The sequence below is a fragment of the Aethalodelphis obliquidens genome, unplaced genomic scaffold (assembly GCF_003676395.1).
Source record: "Aethalodelphis obliquidens isolate GAN/ISIS:26980383/991018 unplaced genomic scaffold, ASM367639v1 scaffold126, whole genome shotgun sequence".
Lineage (NCBI taxonomy): Eukaryota > Metazoa > Chordata > Mammalia > Artiodactyla > Delphinidae > Aethalodelphis > Aethalodelphis obliquidens.
The window spans coordinates 1,024,455-1,039,249 of NW_020838070.1; the positions used below are offsets into that span (position 1 = coordinate 1,024,455).

The 14,795-nt window shown below is 60.2% G+C and overlaps 1 protein-coding gene across 2 annotated transcripts in view; it reads left to right on the forward strand.

The window, feature by feature from the left end:
• The window catches only part of ADAM11 (ADAM metallopeptidase domain 11), a 17,384-nt gene extending 7,179 nt beyond the window's left edge, over window positions 1–10,205 (forward strand). Inside the window, exons 3-26 of one of the 2 annotated variants that reach the window (XM_027098938.1) lie at window positions 1,792–1,868; window positions 2,017–2,083; window positions 3,083–3,168; window positions 3,250–3,325; window positions 3,739–3,805; window positions 3,874–3,941; window positions 4,285–4,359; window positions 4,440–4,511; window positions 4,718–4,884; window positions 5,421–5,505; window positions 5,621–5,711; window positions 5,828–5,879; window positions 6,388–6,487; window positions 6,570–6,641; window positions 6,751–6,843; window positions 7,216–7,296; window positions 7,827–7,877; window positions 7,976–8,039; window positions 8,242–8,341; window positions 8,545–8,664; window positions 8,756–8,924; window positions 9,014–9,128; window positions 9,216–9,306; window positions 9,957–10,205. In XM_027098938.1, the coding sequence (XP_026954739.1) occupies window positions 1,792–1,868; window positions 2,017–2,083; window positions 3,083–3,168; window positions 3,250–3,325; window positions 3,739–3,805; window positions 3,874–3,941; window positions 4,285–4,359; window positions 4,440–4,511; window positions 4,718–4,884; window positions 5,421–5,505; window positions 5,621–5,711; window positions 5,828–5,879; window positions 6,388–6,487; window positions 6,570–6,641; window positions 6,751–6,843; window positions 7,216–7,296; window positions 7,827–7,877; window positions 7,976–8,039; window positions 8,242–8,341; window positions 8,545–8,664; window positions 8,756–8,924; window positions 9,014–9,128; window positions 9,216–9,306; window positions 9,957–10,005 (2,088 nt within the window). In that variant the 3' untranslated portion in view covers window positions 10,006–10,205. Of the gene's footprint in view, window positions 1–1,791; window positions 1,869–2,016; window positions 2,084–3,082; window positions 3,169–3,249; window positions 3,326–3,738; window positions 3,806–3,873; window positions 3,942–4,284; window positions 4,360–4,439; window positions 4,512–4,717; window positions 4,885–5,420; window positions 5,506–5,620; window positions 5,712–5,827; window positions 5,880–6,387; window positions 6,488–6,569; window positions 6,642–6,750; window positions 6,844–7,215; window positions 7,297–7,826; window positions 7,878–7,975; window positions 8,040–8,241; window positions 8,342–8,544; window positions 8,665–8,755; window positions 8,925–9,013; window positions 9,129–9,215; window positions 9,307–9,956 lie in introns of those variants that run through there. The other variant, XM_027098939.1, reaches the window with a different exon arrangement.
• The last annotated feature ends 4,590 nt before the right edge of the window (window positions 10,206–14,795 follow it).

A 14,795-nucleotide genomic window follows, 5' to 3' on the forward strand; every position in this document is an offset into this window, starting at 1 on the left:
ATAGTCCAAGTCCAGGAGGGGAGAGGGAGGGCAGGGGTGGTCCAGACCAAGGAGTTAGGGTATTGGGGACAGAGCTGGTCGAGGCCCAGGGGCAGGGGGAGGGCAGGGGTTGTCCAGGCCAAGGTGGGGAGAGGGAAGCAGTGACTCCTTGTCTTTGACTTTCTATTTCAAATCTGGTTGACGCTCTAGGGGCTCAGGATGGAGCTTGGAGCCTCGGTCAGCCTGGGGTGGGGTGACTCAGTGTCTTTGGGGCTCAGAGGGCTGCCTACCTCACCCTGACTCCCAGGGCCTCTCATGGACACTGGGCCGTTTCCATCTTACCTTACCGTTGAGGGGAGAAGGCCCTAGAAGCTGGTTCCCTAGGCTTGAATCCCAGCTCTACCACTTCTTAGCCTTACGACCATGGGCATGTTAGTTAGCCTCTCTGTGCCTCAGTTTCCCCATATGTTAGATGAGGATAACATTAGTATCTATCCCACTGGGTTGTAGTGAAGATCAAATACGATGATACTTGTAAAGTGTTTAGAACAGTGCCTGGCGCACAAGCGCTCATGAAGATTAGAAATCTAGGGGGCTGATTAGGAAGCCGACTACACCAGGCTATGGAGTTTTGTGACATCGGGGCTCCCCTCCATCTTGTAACCTGCTCCCCCCGAAGGAAAGGCAGCCAACAAACTTCCTCACATCTGTACAGCCCAGTGGTGGGCCCCTCATCTGGGGATCTGGATTTCAGTCTCCTTAAACGGACGGGGATGAACAGAAGGCTCCAGCCCCCCTCAGGCCCTTCCTGTGCTTTGAGATCTTTTGTAAGACCTGAGGCTTGGGCTGGGGACGTGGGACCCGAGAGGCTGACTTCTCCTCAGCCCAGACTCTCCTGCCCCTTCTTCTCTTGGGGTCGCTTTCCCTCCAGGCACACTAGCGTCAGGTCTGGAATCCGTACCCGCTACAGTAGCTGGGCACCCAGGCCTGGGAGGGCAGCCATCTTGCTCAGGCCTGGTACGTTGCCATGACAACCTGGAGCCTCCCAGCCCCACTGCAAAGGCCCCTCTGAAAAATTTATCAGGAAAACTTCCGTGTTTAAAAATTAACCATGGGATTGAAATATCAAAGATGAGCTGCTTTGGGCGAGGCAGAGGGCAATGGACTTGGGGGTAGAGGAGCCACGTTCTTTCCCTGACAGGATGGCATTTGCCCATCATCCCAGCTTCCAGGGGCCCTGCGATCATTTCTAACCCATTCCACCCCTGTCTGCAGTGTACGAGGCCTCCTCCATAAGTTGAGGCTAGGGCCAAGGTAGGGGGACAGGAAGGGAGGGGCCTGCTTCAGCAGGGCCCTGGGGTCACACTGCACCCCATCTCCTGTTTGCCTTTTTCCCGTGATACTTCTCGGGGCCTCCCTTTAGTTCACCTGTGGGTGAGCGTGGCCCTGCCAGCAGCAGGGAGGGCCTGGCGTGAGGCAGTGGGCAGGCTGAGCTGCCTCTGCCCATCCCTACCGTAGACTGGCCCCAGGGCCACACCAGAGAGGGTGGGCTGGCACCCAGAGAGCCAGGAGGCCTGTGCCCCGGGATGCGTGCTCCTGCCCCTCCCCCCAGGAAAGGAACAGGGTCTTGGAGGAAGATGAGCTTGGAGGAAAGCATCTTCCCCCTAGATCAATGGTACCCACAGCTACTGGGCCTGGGTCATCCCCTCCCCAGGGCTACTCCCCTTACTGGGGTTTCGCCAGTCCCCCCAGTTCCCACCTTCAGGCCTCCCCAGGTTGACTCCCCTTCTGCCTTCCCCCACTTTCTCCCAGCCTGTCCACCTGGCCCAGGTGAGTTTCGTCGTCCCAGCCTTCAACTCAAACTTCACTCTGGACCTGGAGCTGAACCAGTGAGTGTGGCCTTGAGTCTGGGGGAAGGGCAGCAGGCGGGCAGGCTGGCTGGGGCAGGGCACCTGGATCTGAGCTGTGGTGGGACCCAAAGAGGACCTAGCCCCACTGTGACCCGCTCCTTCCTCCTGCCCACTCTGTCTGTTCCAGTCACCTTCTCTCTTCGCAATATGTGGAGCGCCACTTCAGCCGGGAGGGGCCCACCCAGCACAGCACCGTGAGTGCCTTTGGAAGGGGATGGGGAGGTGGTATGAAGGGACAGGTGGCCGGTGGAGATGGGGTCTGGGGTATATTCTACACTCGGGTTGGGCCTGGCCCCTCCAGGATTGGAGTCGGGGTGGCCTGTCGAATGGCATGGAGTCCTCAGCTCCCCTCGCCCAGCTCCAGAGGGCTGACCCCCAGCCAGCCTGTCTGCCAGCATGGAGACATTCCAGGACCCCCACTGCTCCATGCCCAGAATCTTCTGGCAAGGGGCGGTTGGGGCGACGCCCCTCTTGCTCAGCACCAAGGCCCTGGGAATTCCGGGCTGCCTGGGACCCCAGGGTCCCAGCCCTGAAGGCCCAGGGGTGCAAGCAAAGATGAATGGGTGTCTATAGATAGCCTCGGCCCTCCCCCTCCAGACTGGTCAGTAATCGGAGCACCAGTAATTCTGCAGGAAGCAGAGGGGAGGGGGTGCTCGTCCCCTCTGACCTGTGAGCCTGGCCAGGAGGACACACGCTGCTCACGTTTCCTCAGCCACAGACCATGCGTCCAGGGGTGGTCCACAGAGGCTGTGGCGTCTGTGAACACACCGTGTGTGAAATGGTGTGTGTGTGTTGGGGGTGAGTCCATAGCTTTCATCTGATTAAGTGAGCGGATCCGTGGTAAGTGCTTAGAATGGTGCCTGGCACCCAGTAGGTGCTATATGAACGTCAGCTATTCTTCTCAGATGAGTCTGTGATCCCTGTACCAGCCCCAACTCATGGTTAAGAGCCACTGATGTGCCCCAAAGTCCTCACGTTGTAGGTGAGGTAAAGCAGGCCCAGAGAGGGCTAGGAACTTGCCCAAGGTGAAACAGCACATTAGGAGCATAGCCAGAGCAGAGCCGGGCTCCAGATCCCCAGGTGTATCCAGGGACCGCAGCCCTGCACACGGGGCAGCTTCAGCGGCCCTCACCCGTCCTCCTGCCTTCATGCGGGGAAGGGAGCATGTCCACTCACACTCTCTGCTCCCCCAGGGGGCTGGAGACCACTGCTACTACCAGGGGAGGCTCCGAGGGAACCCGAACTCCTTTGCTGCCCTCTCCACCTGCCAGGGGCTGCAGTGAGTATGGGGAGGGGCTGGGCGGCCAGGATGAGCCTCCAGCCCTGGGGACGGTGGGGAGCTGCGTCTCTCTCGCTGCAGCGGGGTCTTCTCTGACGGGAACTTCACCTACATCATGGAGCCCCACGAGGTGGCCAGGCCTCAGGAAACCCTCCAGGTGAGCCCCTCCCTGGCCCCTCTGACAGCCCTGCCGCGCTCGTCCCAATGGCTGTCACCTCAGTGGCTACTGCTGCCTCCTCATCCTCCTGCCTTGGTAACCTCAGCCTCACTGCCCTCCCCCGTGCCCCCAGCTCTGGTTCCCTCCCCCATGCCCCCAGCTCCAATGTCCCCTCTGTCCCCCAAGTGACCTCCCATCGGGCTCCAGTGTCCTTTGCCCCTGTCTCTCAGGGTGCCCCCAGGTCTTGACCCCGGAATCTGAGCATCTGGGAGATCAGATCCGACATGGGAGCTCTGGCCAGTTCTGGGTCACCCTGGGGTGGGGTGGGGGGAAGGGCTGGAGATGTTTCCCCGCAACTGGGCTCAGAGCAGATCTGGTCGGCCTCCCCAAGAACTAATTTCCCCTCATTGCAGGGACCCCTTCCCCACCTCATTTACCGGACCCCTCTCCTCCCAGCCCCCCTCGGATGCAGGGAACCAGGTAAGGGAGGGAAAATGGGGCTAGGGAGGGGGTCGACTGTGCCCCCCTCACCGGCACCCTCCCCCCAGGCTGCCTGTTTGCTGCCCCTGCCCATTCTGCTTCTCCGAACCGACCAAGGCTGAGAAGGAAAAGGCAGGTATGGGGGCCCGCACAGACCTCCTGCTGCAGAGGCCTCAGGCTGTGGCCGGGAGCAGGAGGTCACCCCCATCCATAGCCGGGGCAAAGGAGGGCTCAGACTGATGTGGCTGGAAGCCAGGGAACCACCTCTGGCAGGAAGCGCCCACCCTAGGCCCTACCACTAGTGTCTAGGCAAACCGAGGCTGCCTGCCCTGGTACCAAGGCTGGATGGGACCCGCACAAGTGGGGAACCGACACTGTCTCTGGCTGGAGTCCAGCCCCTCCTTGAGTCTGTCTGTGGCTTGGCCACGATGCCAGGCATGGAGGGGACTGATTCCAAGTGCCCACCTCCCCCCCGCCAGGTCCGCAGGGGCCACCCTACAGTGCACAGTGAGACCAAGTATGTGGAGCTGATTGTGATCAACGACCACCAGCTGGTACAGTCCCAGGCTGGGAGTAACTTTGGGAGGAGGGGCTGGAAGCAGACTGGCCCTCCGCCCACTCTCTTCTCTCCCAGTTTGAGCAGATGCGACAGTCGGTGGTCCTCACCAGCAACTTTGCCAAGTCCGTGGTGAACCTGGCAGATGTGGTGAGCAGCCCTCCCTTCCCTTCCCTCTCCTCCCACCCCCCACGCCACCGCAGGCATCCTCAGGGTGAGCTCTCAAGGGCACCGTCAGCCTCTGACCCCCACTTCCTGGAGGGACAGATTGAGACCTTCCTCCAGCCCTGTTCCCCCACACCCACTCCCACCCTCCAGCCCCAGCCCCCTCCTCATCTTCTCCCTTCCTGGCCCAGATGTACAAGGAACAGCTGAATACCCGCATCGTGCTGGTTGCCATGGAAACGTGGGCAGATGGGGACAAGATCCAGGTGCAGGATGACCTCCTGGAGACCCTGGCCCGGCTCATGGTCTACCGGCGGGAGGGCCTGCCTGAGCCCAGTGATGCCACCCACCTCTTCTCGTGAGTCCCTCACCCCATGAACCCTGCCAGCCTCTGCTGGTGGCTGTGGTGCACAGGGTTACTGAACATGGCTCTGGGCCAGGCACGCTTGCAGGGTGTGGGGACTGGGCTCCCCTTGTACCTACTCCCAGCCATTTGCAGCAGTGGCTGGGCATCTTCCCCTGCATCTTAGGCTCAGGCCCCTTTTCCCTACCACCCGTGGTCTTCCTCTGCTCATACCTCCCCTTCGTCCCCTCTTCCCCTTTCAAATGGTCCCAGCATCCCTTCCTCAGGGCATCCCTTCCAATGCCCTAGTAGGGAAAAAAATCTGATAAAAGGTCCTTGCAGTTAGAGATGATCTATTAGGAATCCCTCATTTGGCTTAAGGGCAAATGAATCCAAAGAAGGGAAGGGAATTGCCTGAGGTCACACAGACTGACATGAAGGGCAGAACTCACCTCCTCATGGGGGGGGGGCTCACCTGTCTCCCCATCAGAGCCCAGGGGAGCCACCACGGGGAAGGCAGTGGGTTCTCCTGACAAGCCTCTCCCTTCCAGGGGCAGAACTTTCCAGAGCACCAGCAGTGGCGCTGCCTACGTGGGGGGCATCTGCTCGCTGTCCAGGGGTGGGGGTGTGAACGAGGTGAGCAGTGGGGGGGGCATGGCCGGGTGGGAAGGAGAGGGGCTGCGAAGGGCATGAGCCCTGTGCCTTTGGGAGGGATGTAGACATCTTTGTGCTCCATCTTCCTCACCCCAAGTATGACAACATGGGGGCCATGGCGGTGACCTTGGCCCAGACGCTGGGGCAGAACCTGGGCATGATGTGGAATAAACACCGGAGCTCGGCAGGTATCAGTGAAGACCCTCACACCCCGCCCAGACCCACACTCTAGAGATGAAGAGGGTGCCCACGGGAGGGGGGCAGTTCTTCACCCTCCCTTATATTCACCTGGCTTACCTCTCAGGGGACTGCAAATGTCCGGACAACTGGCTGGGTTGCATCATGGAGGACACTGGGTGAGTTCTTGGGGACAAAACGGGGGAGGATCTTGGGCAAAGGGAGTCCTAGAGCGAGCACTGGGTGACATTCTGGACCCGGTGGCCTCAAGAGACCCAGCTCTCTCTCGGGACCACTCAGAATTCCAGGAAGCACAGCTGTCTGTGGACACTGCATAGGGAGACGCACATTCCCCAGCCGGACGCCCGAATTGTTCAGGCTTGTAGTGCGCACTGTCGCCACTGGGCACCGCCAAAGCCTCATTTGGAGGCACCTTCCCTCCTTGGCGCACAAACCTCCGACTCCCGGAGTCCTGAGGTTTCGGGGAGAAGCCAGGAGCGGCGTCCCCTGCCCACTCCCGCTTGATGGGCAGGCGGGAGGATTCTCATGCAGTGTCCAGGCACATAGATCTTCAGCCTCCTCGAGATGGTGACCGAGTCCGCCGGTGCACCCCATCCCAGTCTTGAGAAAGGACGAGACAGTGGGCTGGCGGGGACTTAGCGGCACGGCCCCCTCATCCCTACCCAGGTTCTACCTACCCCGCAAGTTCTCGCGCTGTAGCATCGACGAGTATAACCAGTTTCTGCAGGAGGGCGGCGGGAGCTGCCTCTTCAACAAGCCCCTCAAGGTACCAGCCCCAGGGCTGGGAACGTGGGAGCGGGGCTTGGGCAGGGTCCCGGCCAGACTCCCGACACCTCTTCCCCGTCCAGCTCCTGGACCCGCCTGAGTGCGGGAACGGCTTCGTGGAGGCGGGGGAGGAGTGCGACTGCGGCTCGGTGCAGGTGCGAGACTAGTGCTGGTGCCAGGTGGGGGGCGGGGAACGCAGGGGTGAGTGCGAGGGAGGGTCTGGGTGGGGAGGGTCAGGGCTCGCCCTTTCCCTGCGTCCCTCAGGAGTGCAGCCGCGCGGGCGGGAACTGTTGCAAGAAATGCACCCTGACTCACGACGCCATGTGCAGCGACGGGCTCTGCTGTCGCCGCTGCAAGGTGAGGGGGACCCGCCGCTGGGACGGGAAGGAGCGGGGACCGGGAGGGACTGGGCTGCGGACGTCCAGATAGGGGGCGGGACTTAAGGAGGAGGAGCCGCTGGAGGCAAATCTGTAGGGGCGGGGCTTGACGCGAAGAAAGCGCCAATGGGGAGGGAGGAGCTGGGCGTGCGGCCCTCTCCGTTCTGTTGAAGGCGGAGCTACGGGGAGTGGGGCGGAGCACCTGTTGAGAAGTAGCGGGGTGGGCGGAGCCGTGAACGGATCTGGGGGCGGTGCTGAGTGGGCAGGGAGCGGGCGGGGGCCGGGCCGAGGAGGCGGGAAGACGAGGGGTCGGTGGTTCTTGCTTGAGCCCCGCAATGCATCCCTTCCCTAGTACGAGCCGCGGGGTGTGTCCTGTCGAGAGGCCGTGAACGAATGCGACATCGCGGAGACCTGCACTGGGGACTCGAGCCAGGTCCGTTCGTCCCGGCCGCCCTGCGGAGTCCCGAGCGAGGCAACCACTATCCCTATCCGTTTAGCTCTGCTGGGTGACTGTTCTGCGCGCCCCTCCTCTCCGCTGCTGTAGTCGCCGCCGCTGATCAGCCTCCGTTTCTCATCTGAGAAAGGAGTTCTTCATGCCTTCTGGCTTTGTTCCTCCAATCGTTAAACCAGTATTTATAGTCTAGCTGGTGTTCCCAGTGCCTGGCGCAGTGCCTGGTGTCTACTAGGGATCACAGTGGATAATAATATTATTTAACCTCTAAGTCCTTATTACATACTCCCAGCCCTGTGAAGGAGGTGCAGGAAACTGAGGGAGACTGGAGAAACTATGGGACCTGCCAATCCATGTGGTCTGAGTTCCCTCCTCTTGTCCTTGACCTGGAGGAGCCCTGGGACCTGAGCCCCCACCTGGTGGGCCTTTGGCACCCCTTTATTCTTCCCTGGAGCCGACCTCAGCTCCCAGTCCTGGGTCAGCTCTACTCAGTCCAGCCCCTTTCTCCGCAGTGTCCCCCCAACCTGCACAAGCTGGACGGTTACTACTGTGATCACGAACAGGTATGATGGGGTGGAGCTTCCACCCCCTGTGGGTCTCTGGCTCAGTGCAGTCTCTTGTCCTCAGTGTCTGTGTCCCTTGTCTCCTGTCTGTCCCTCAGGGCCGCTGCTACGGAGGTCGCTGCAAAACCCGGGACCGGCAGTGCCAGGCCCTTTGGGGCCATGGTGAGTCTTTGGCTGGAGATGGGAGAGGGGAACGTGGAATACCTGGAATGGAGAGGCTGGGGACAGGCTCTGGCTGAAATGCCTTCCGCCAGATGTGCGGCTCCCCAGGATCTCAGGGACCCAGCTGGACTTGGGGTCAGGCCTGAGGCCCCAGGTGGGTTCTGGAGTGGGTGGGGTGATGCCTGGCGTCATCTCCCTACAGCGGCTGCTGATCGCTTCTGTTACGAGAAGCTGAACGTGGAGGGGACAGAACGTGGGAACTGTGGGCGCAAGGGGTCAGGCTGGGTCCAGTGCAATAAACAGTGAGTAGTCAAAGCTCCTGGTTGGGCTTCCCCAGTTTTGGGGCTGGGGCTCTGGGGCTGGGCAGGGTTTTTTCAGAGATGGGGCAGGCTATGAGTCCCAGCGGGAGACTATGTGAAAAATCAGGGGGAGAGGGCAGATACAAAGTCAGTTGTTGGGTCTGAGGTCAGACTTGGGGCCCACTGTCTCCACACTACCCCAACAGGGATGTGCTCTGTGGCTTCCTCCTCTGTGTCAACATTTCTGGAGCTCCTCGGCTGGGGGACTTAGGGGGAGACATCAGCAGCGTCACTTTCTACCACCAGGGCAAGGAGCTGGACTGCAGGTGTGGGCTGGGACCATGGCTGGGGAAGGGGAGGTTGCAGCCGTGATGGGGTCGGGGGCAAGGGCAGAGGTCGGCTGTGCTGTTTCCCCAGGGGTGGCCACGTGCAGCTGGCCGATGGTTCAGACCTGAGCTACGTAGAGGACGGCACAGCCTGCGGGCCCAACATGCTGTGCCTGGACCATCGCTGCCTGCCAGCCTCTGCCTTCAACTTCAGCACCTGCCCTGGCAGCGGGGAGCACCGGATCTGCTCCCACCACGGGGTGGGTGCCTGGAGGTCAGGGATCAGGGGAAGGGCTTACAAGTGGGGACAGGGCCCTGCTCACCTCTACCGGCCCCACCCCACCTCTAGGTCTGCAGCAATGAAGGGAAATGCATCTGTCAGCCAGACTGGACGGGCAAGGACTGCAGTATCCACAACCCCCTGCCCACGTCTCTGCCCACAGGGGAGACGGAGAGATATAAGGGTGAGGCTGGAGCTGGCCAGGGTGGGGCTCCATCTTTCCTGTCCTCCATGACTGTCCCTGCCAACTGAGCCCTGCCCTCCTCCCTAGGTCCCAGCGGCACCAACATCATCATCGGCTCCATCGCCGGGGCTGTCCTGGTTGCAGCCATCGTCCTGGGCGGCACGGGCTGGGGATTTAAGTAAGACACACACACGGCCCCTGCACCCCCTGGCATCCTCTGGGGTTATCAGAACCCCAGGCTGTTGGAATTGAGGGGGCCTCCCTGAGCGGTTAACCAAACCGGAGCTCGTCTGTCACAATCCAAGCCAGCCCACAGCGTCTTGTCTTAACATTTAAAAAAATTGGTTGCTCACATTTAAAAAACCAGGAGATTTTACATTAAGAATCCTGATTTCCAGCTTCTCTTGAAATGTGAGAAGATGGGGGCGCCCTGTGCTTCAGTGCATCCCAGCCTGGCCACAGTGGAGCTGAGCAGGGAGCTGCCCGAGTCCTCAGTCCCCAGGCCCCACCCAGCCTACGGTGCTCTGTGGGCACCCGTGTCTGGGGCCCTCGAGCTGGTCTAACCCCTGAGTGTACAGAGGAGGACCTGAGGCTCAGGGTCATGCGGTGAGTTAGTTGCAGTCAGGACTCAAACCCAGGACCCAAGTTCAGTAGGTATTCCTGGTAGCGCTCCCTGGGCCTGTCATTAGCATCTAGGTCCTGGGGCCCCTGGCCCATCTCTGGGGCAAAGGGTCTCCCGGGAGCCAGAAGGCCCCTCCCTGGGAGAAGGACAAGGTCACAGACGGCTCCTTTTCCTTTCTCTGCCTGTCCTCTCCTTGGCTCCTGAAGAAACATCCGCCGAGGAAGGTATGACCCGACCCAGCAGGGGGCAGTGTGACGCCGGCCACGCCATCCCTCCCGCTGTCCCTGTCTCCTCCATCTCATTCGTCACCTCGCATTCTGTGGATGGGGAGCTGGGGCTGGTTCCTCCACCCTTGCTGTCACTGCTGTCACTACAGGGGTGGGAGAACCCCACTCCAGGAAGTGTCCTCGACTTGCCCCTTGCCCCTTCCTCCAGTCCACCCACCCCCTCAGGCCTTGGCCCCGTGGACCCTGGAGCTGTGCCCCCGCCCACACAGGCCCTAACCCCTGGGAAGGGAGCCTACCTCTGCGTCCCATCTGTTTTGTCTTTCATGTCACCGCTGTCTGACCTCCCGCCAGATCCCCTCCCTGACCAGCCTGTGACTTGCTGTCTCCAGGGCCCAGCACTGACCTCCCAGGGCCCAGCTCGAGGGCTCTCCTGGGCCCTGCCTTATATCCTCCCCTGATGCCCCCTCTCCATTCCAGGTCTGGAGGAGCCTAAGTGCCCTCCCCCTCCCTCCGAGCCTGGCGTCCACCATCTCCGCCCTGAACCAGGAGTCTGCCCCCGCCCAGCCACGGAGGGAGGCATCAAGCAAATGTCTTCCGGGCTCAGCCCTTCAACCCCCGGCCCTACAAGGGCTTGGGGCCGGGTTGTGGCCCTGCCCTCACACCACCAGGGTGGACCAGGCCTGCAGGGCATTTCCCCCATGGTCCCCCACCCCACCTCATGCAGCTTTGGCCTTGCACACCAACTCTCCCTGTGTGAATGTACCTTCCATCATCACAGATTGCCACAGCTCAAGTTGGGTGGGGGGAGGGCTAGAGGGGTGCCCCAGTGGGGCAGGCAGCCACCAGTGGGCATGGCCTGGGATGGCCCCTCCTCAAAACCTGGCAGCTGGGACCAGGCAGGGTTTAAGCTCTCTGGGACCTAGTGGGAGAGGGCTGACATCTACATTCTTTTTTTTTTTTTTTTACTGAATCTCAACTGATGAATGTAACTTTGGGGGTGCTGGGGCCAGGGCAGTTGTGGGGATGTTTCGACATTTGCAGGAAGGACTGGAGGAGCTGAGGTCTGACCATCCCCGCCGTCCCTCCCCTGGGATGGTCACACCTGGAATCCTCTCACTGAACACAGACGTCCCCAAGCCAGGCAGGGGCCTGGCATCCCTGCTTGCCCCCTCCGCCCAGCCCTGCTGAGCTTGGAGAGAAGTACGAGTGCTGATTCAAGCCAAAGCTGCCTGTTCCGTGCCCAAGGCCTAGGTTATGGGTGCGGCAACCACATGTCCCAGATTGTCTTCAATTCCAAAACAACCGTCCTGCTGTCCCTGCCAGGACACATGTATTGGGGGGACGGTCCTAGAAAATACAGTCCCTAAAATAACACGGCACCTTCCCCCTTTCAAGAAGGGTGATTCTGACTCAGGGTTTAGGTGCCCCCTGGCGTGGCCTGGAGGTTCCCGGCTGGGCCATCTTCCCAGGGAGCACTCTCCCAAGGACGGAAGGCCAGGGGTGGCCCAGTGCCTGGAGGGTTAGGGGCTCTGCCTGTGATGTGCAAGAGGACGTAGGAAAAGGCAAGTCTCATGTTTGATCCTCAGCTTCTAGAAAAGTCCTCAAGTCCCTGTCAAACCCATTCTGCTCCTTAACCCCACTCCAGGGCAGAGTAGTAAGTTTACAGTCGTTTTCCCCATTAGTCCTCTGATCCCCACTGCAGCTGAGCCTGAGACCGAGGCTGGCAGAATTCCTCAGTCCCCCCACAAACACAGTCCTGCCCAGGGCCTTTCCTCATGACCCTCGCTTGGGACAGAGGAGCTGACTCCTTAACTGCTGAAAAAAAGCCGGCAGGGGCAAGCTGGGGGTCAAGCCACCTTCCGGATGAAAGCCACAAGTGAACGGAGCCCGTCTTCCCAGGGATACCCCCACCCAGACCAGCAGGGGTTTCTGAACACCCCAGGGCCTTTGAGCTGCCTCCGCCTGGGGCATCTTTGAGGAGGAATCATGGAAGAAATGGCTCCCTGTTTATTTGCACCACCCCTCAGGGCAACCTGGGGACTGAGGCCCACTGACACCCTTTAAGGTGGCTGGATGCAGCTGCAGTGGGGTCCTTGATACTGAGCTCCAGCTGGTACTGCCCAAGTGAGGGGGGTGGATGGGGTACCCCTCTGGCCAGTACTGCCCCACCAGCCATACAAACTGAGGCAGGGGCAGGAGGCTAAGGGCCAGGTTTTGCACTGTTGCTGCGGTACCTTAAGGCATCCTCTGGTGGTACACACGTGCACACAGGTGGCGGTGCATCTGGCACAAGCATTTGGATCCACATCTCCGCACAAGTCTGAATACCTCTGCACGCACAGGCACACCTGTGTGTGCGTGCACATGGGGGTGGGGGTGAGCATGTGGAGAACACAAGACTTCCTGTGACCAGTCCACCTGGCTCCCAGCTGTCTGCATCCTCCTGCCCCACCCTGGCAGCGCCCACCCTGGCAGTGCCCAGGGAGGAGTGGAGGCCGCACTGACCTGGGCCTGGAACTGGCTCCATACAGCATCCTGTAAATATATCATCTGGGGCTCGGGGTGGGGAGGCAGGGACAGGAACATCAATTAAAGATCATGTCCAGGGGCTTCCATGGAGCTCACACCGACTTGTGTCTCTCCTTTCTGTAAATGACCGCGCGGTGGCTCAGGACCCTCCCCTGTCCTCTCTGGCCCAGGAGGGAGTGTGATGACTGGGCACTGAAGGTGGGACGGGAGCACCCAGGACTGGGCTCTGGGGGGCTGGGAGGAAGGGGGCGTAGCTTTCCATTCCCAGACAGGAAATAGGCATCGACTGGGTGGAGGGCCTGGCACTTCCGCTTCCTTGCTCTCCTGACAAAGATAACTGCTGTCTCTGGCTTCAGCAAAGCAGATGGGAGTTGAGTTAGGAAAGCATCTTACCAACAGGCAGAAGACCCAACTTCCCTTTTATGGTTGAAGCCAGAGCAGCCTGTCCTCACCTCCCAAGAGAGTCCAGAAAGCTGGATAAAACCGCTATCTGGTCCCAAGGGCACTGTGCTCTTGAGCCCGCAGAGAATTTTCTCTTTCCCCACTGTGCCCGGGGCAGGAAGGGGCTGAGCAAGGCCAAGGCTGGGAGTCCCTCCCCCACTGGGGGCCCAGTTTGAGCCAAGAACCTCCTCCTCCCATCCTCCCCTCCAGAGCGTTTTGGGCCTGCAGATATCTTGCTCTGAAAGTCCTGCCTGTTCAGGGGAAAGATAAGATGAGAGAGGTTGGGGCAAGGATGGAGGAAGGGAAGGGTAGAGAAGAGATAAGGGGAGCAAGAAATAGCTGCAGTGGGCAAGGGCCTGGGGAGGGCAAGCAGCTAGAAGCTGCCGGAAGGGCAGGATTCCTAGGACCACCTCCACGTGCAGAGAGAGTAGGGCTCGGGGCAGTGCTGGCCTAAATTCCTGGTCCCCACCCTGTTCCGGCATCTCAATCCCCCAGCACATCTGCAACCTCTACCCCCAGACTCCCCCACTGCAGAAGGTCAGTGACGACCGATGACGACTCTTCTTGCCGAAAGGACTTCACGGGCTGTCAGTAACGGCTTCAGCTTCAACATTTGGCCTTTGGAGATGGAGATTAATTCTCATTTCTTAAGATGCTACAGATACATTTAAGGGAGTGAGATCTCTGCACCCCAGGCTCACACAGACCCCCAGGCACTCCCGCCAAGCCCAGGAACCCTCCGCACCCCAACCTTAGCTCCGCATTCACAGTGGCTCTTCAGGCCTCCGGTGTTGAAAGCAAGGTGGGAAATAAACGGCGATCGGTGCTGCGCTTCACACTATCACTGTTCCTTTATGACCTTACGACCTGGACGCCACCCCTGGTGACAGTTCCTGAAAGGTGCGGCGACAGCCCTTGCGGCAGGAGTCCTCAGGAGGACTTGCTGTCGCCTGAACCTGGGAGAAGTGTCTCCGTACTTCCTGAACTTGATGAGGCTGTGAAGCCCTGGATCCCATCCCCCGCGCAGTGCTGCCTTCCAGCTCAGCTGTAAGGAGATGAGGCACACTTGGTCCCCCAGAATGCCAACAGAGCATCCCTGATGCTGGACTGCCCTTTGCTCTTGCAAAGAGCTCTTCACGTGGTCCGTCTGACCACGAATTGAGACCCAGCCTGACCCACCCCCCGGGAAGTACACTCACGGCCCCAGGGCAGCCCGGACCACTGGGCTCAGGCCTCGCGCCCCCACTGCCGTCTTGGGCTCCGAAGTGTTACCTGCTGCTCCCTGCAGATCCCCACCCCGGCCCCTCAGGGACAGTCCTGGCCTTCAGCCACCTGAACCCCTGCCCACTTGGCAGCCTACATGCTTCCTGACAAGTGTCTGACCAACTGCCAACCTCTATTCTCCCCAAGAGCTGTCTGCTCCTCCCTGGCAGCTGGAGTGCCCACTTGGGTTTAAAAATAAACTCATGCTCTGCCTTTCTTCAGCCCGACCCCTGTAACTTCCTCCAGGTTAAGCCTGATCCCGGCAGCTGCTGAAAGTACGGGGCCTCCATCACCCCAGAGGCCACTGCAGGAACGTGTTCCAGCGTCTCCACTGAGGACAGCCCGTATGAAGTTTGTCCCAGAAAACTCTGTTTTGTCATGAGATGATTGTCAGTTCTCTGGGGGTCATTCCCAGGTTGAGGTGTGGTTGAGGGCACAGGGGTAGGGTGGTGGGAAGCAGGGCTGATCTTAGGGGGAGAGACTCTCAGGCTTGCCCAGGTTGACATCATTACAAAACCGTAGTCTCAAAACAACCTAAATGTCCATCGACAGATGAATGGATAAAGAAGATGTGGTCCTTATATA